Source organism: Perca fluviatilis, chromosome 17, assembly GCF_010015445.1.
Source record: "Perca fluviatilis chromosome 17, GENO_Pfluv_1.0, whole genome shotgun sequence".
Classification (NCBI taxonomy): domain Eukaryota; kingdom Metazoa; phylum Chordata; class Actinopteri; order Perciformes; family Percidae; genus Perca; species Perca fluviatilis.
The window spans coordinates 34743883-34746382 of NC_053128.1; the positions used below are offsets into that span (position 1 = coordinate 34743883).

Sequence of the window (2500 nt, forward strand, 5' to 3'; positions counted from 1 at the left end):
CCCCCCCCAGTCCCGCGCCCTGTCGCCAAATGTTTCACGTATTAAACTGAACGGACACACATACAAATCTAACCGTGGCGGACCGCCACTTGCCAATCAACATAGAGGAAACACTGTAAAGGTATGGATGGAGCACAACTTCCTTCAACTCAACTGCTCCAAAACCGAAGCCATCCTGGTTGGCACTCCTCACCAGACCAAATCATCATCCATAACCAGCATCACCTTTTCTGGCTCAAAGATCCCCCTCTCATCAACAGTCACAAATCTTGGTATAAAATTGGACTCCCAACTCACTTTTGAAGCCCATATAAATCACCTACGCAAGACGTCTTTCTACCACCTGCGTAACATCTCCAAGCTCCGCCCCATTCTCTCCATCTCAGATGCCGAAAAGCTGGTTCATGCCTTTGTCTCCTCCAGACTGGACTACTGTAACTCACTGCTCATTGGGATTCCTGGAAAGAGTCTGCAGAGGCTTCAGTACATCCCAAACTCTGCAGCTAGGATCCTGATGAGAGTGCGGAAACATGAGCACATTACCCCCATTCTCCAGTCACTCCACTGGCTGGACATGCCCCCCCCCCCTACCTCAAAGAACGTATCAACCCACAAAACACAACCGGTTCCCTCCGCTCCACTCACTCAGAGCTCCTCCACATACCAGAACCAGACTCAGGACTATGGGAGATGGGCCTCTGTGCTTACAGGCCTTAAGACATTATTATTATTATTTTAGACGGTAATTGTCTGTCCTGACACCAGTTCACAGACTCGTTACCACCAGCAGACTGTGGTGCATTGTGTGAGACACTGAGCCAGTGGTGCATTGTGGGAGAGTACCTGCGCCCTCCTCTCCATCTCCTGACAGGAGCCCAGCTGTTCCTCCATCGCTGAGCGGATCTGACGGGCCTCGAACTCCAGCTGGCGCCGACTCATGTCTGTCTGCAGAGTGAACTGATACACACACACACACACACACACACACACACACACACACACACACACACACACACACACACACACACACACACACACACTCCCATCAAACACCATGTCACCATAGCAGCAGAAGCTGGGGATTATGGGTAATGTAGTTTAGTTACATTCTCAGTGAGCGGCAGGCTGTCGATCCTCTTGGTAAGGTTCTGCAACTGAGTGTAGTACCAGTCCTTCTCCTTCTCCTCCTTCTCCAGCTCAGCCAATAGGAGAGCCCTGCAGGGAGCCAATCACAGAGCAGGACTCAGACAGGAGCCAGTCAGAGAGCAGGACACAGAGAGGAGCCAGTCAGAGAGAGAGAGACGGGGAGACAAGAGACAATCACAGAGCAGGAAACAGAGAGGAGCCAATCAGAGAGAGAGACAGGAGCCAGTCAGAGAGAGAGAGAGAGAGAGAGAGACAGAGACAGGGTGACTCGGCAGTATCTAATACCCAGCTGTAGTTAATGGGTGACTCAGCAGTATCTAATACCCAGCTGTAGTTAAAGGGTGACTCAGCAGTACCTAGCTGTAGTTAATGGGTGACTCAGCAGTATCTAATACCCATCTGTAGTTAAAGGGTGACTCAGCAGTATCTAATACCCATCTGTAGTTAAAGGGTGACTCAGCAGTACCTAGTACCCAGCTGTAGTTAAAGGGTGACTCAGTAGTACCTAATACCCATCTGTAGTTAAAGGGTGACTCAGCAGTACCTAGTACCCAGCTGTAGTTAAAGGGTGACTCAGCAGTACCTAGTACCCAGCTGTAGTTAAAGGGTGACTCAGTAGTACCTAATACCCAGCTGTAGTTAAAGGGTGACTCAGCAGTATCTAATACCCATCTGTAGTTAAAGGGTGACTTAGCAGTATCTAATACCCATCTGTAGTTAAAGGGTGACTCAGCAGTACCTAATACCCATCTGTAGTTAAAGGGTGACTCAGCAGTATCTAATACCCATCTGTAGTTAAAGGGTGACTCAGCAGTATCTAATACCCATCTGTAGTTAAAGGGTGACTCAGCAGTACCTAATACCCAGCTGTAGTTAAAGGGTGACTCAGCAGTATCTAATACCCATCTGTAGTTAAAGGGTGACTCAGCAGTATCTAATACCCATCTGTAGTTAAAGGGTGACTCAGCAGTACCTAATACCCAGCTGTAGTTAAAGGGTGACTCAGCAGTATCTAATACCCAGCTGTAGTTAAAGGGTGACTCAGCAGTACCTAATACCCAGCTGTAGTTAAAGGGTGACTCAGCAGTACCTAATACCCAGCTGTAGTTAAAGGGTGACTCAGTAGTACCTAATACCCAGCTGTAGTTAAAGGGTGACTCAGCAGTATCTAATACCCAGCTGTAGTTAAAGGGTGACTCAGTAGTACCTAATACCCAGCTGTAGTTAAAGGGTGACTCAGCAGTACCTAATACCCAGCTGTAGTTAGATATCTGTGATATCGTCGGAGTCAGGATTTATTCATACAGTCTATGGTCGGAGTGCTAGCTTGTGGAGTTTGACATAAGTGTTTCCA

At 48.1% G+C, this 2500-nt stretch overlaps 2 protein-coding genes across 2 annotated transcripts in view; one reads left to right on the forward strand and one right to left on the reverse strand.

Moving 5' to 3' along the window:
* Nucleotides 1-2500, forward strand: part of LOC120545317 — a 376621-nt gene that overhangs the window by 172064 nt on the left and 202057 nt on the right. The gene's annotated exons all lie outside the window — the stretch shown is intronic.
* apc (APC regulator of WNT signaling pathway) overlaps nt 1-2500 on the reverse strand; it is a 49559-nt gene that overhangs the window by 20007 nt on the left and 27052 nt on the right. Inside the window, 2 exon segments of the mRNA XM_039779454.1 lie at nt 844-957; nt 1107-1215. Of these exon segments, the coding sequence (XP_039635388.1) occupies nt 844-957; nt 1107-1215 (223 nt within the window).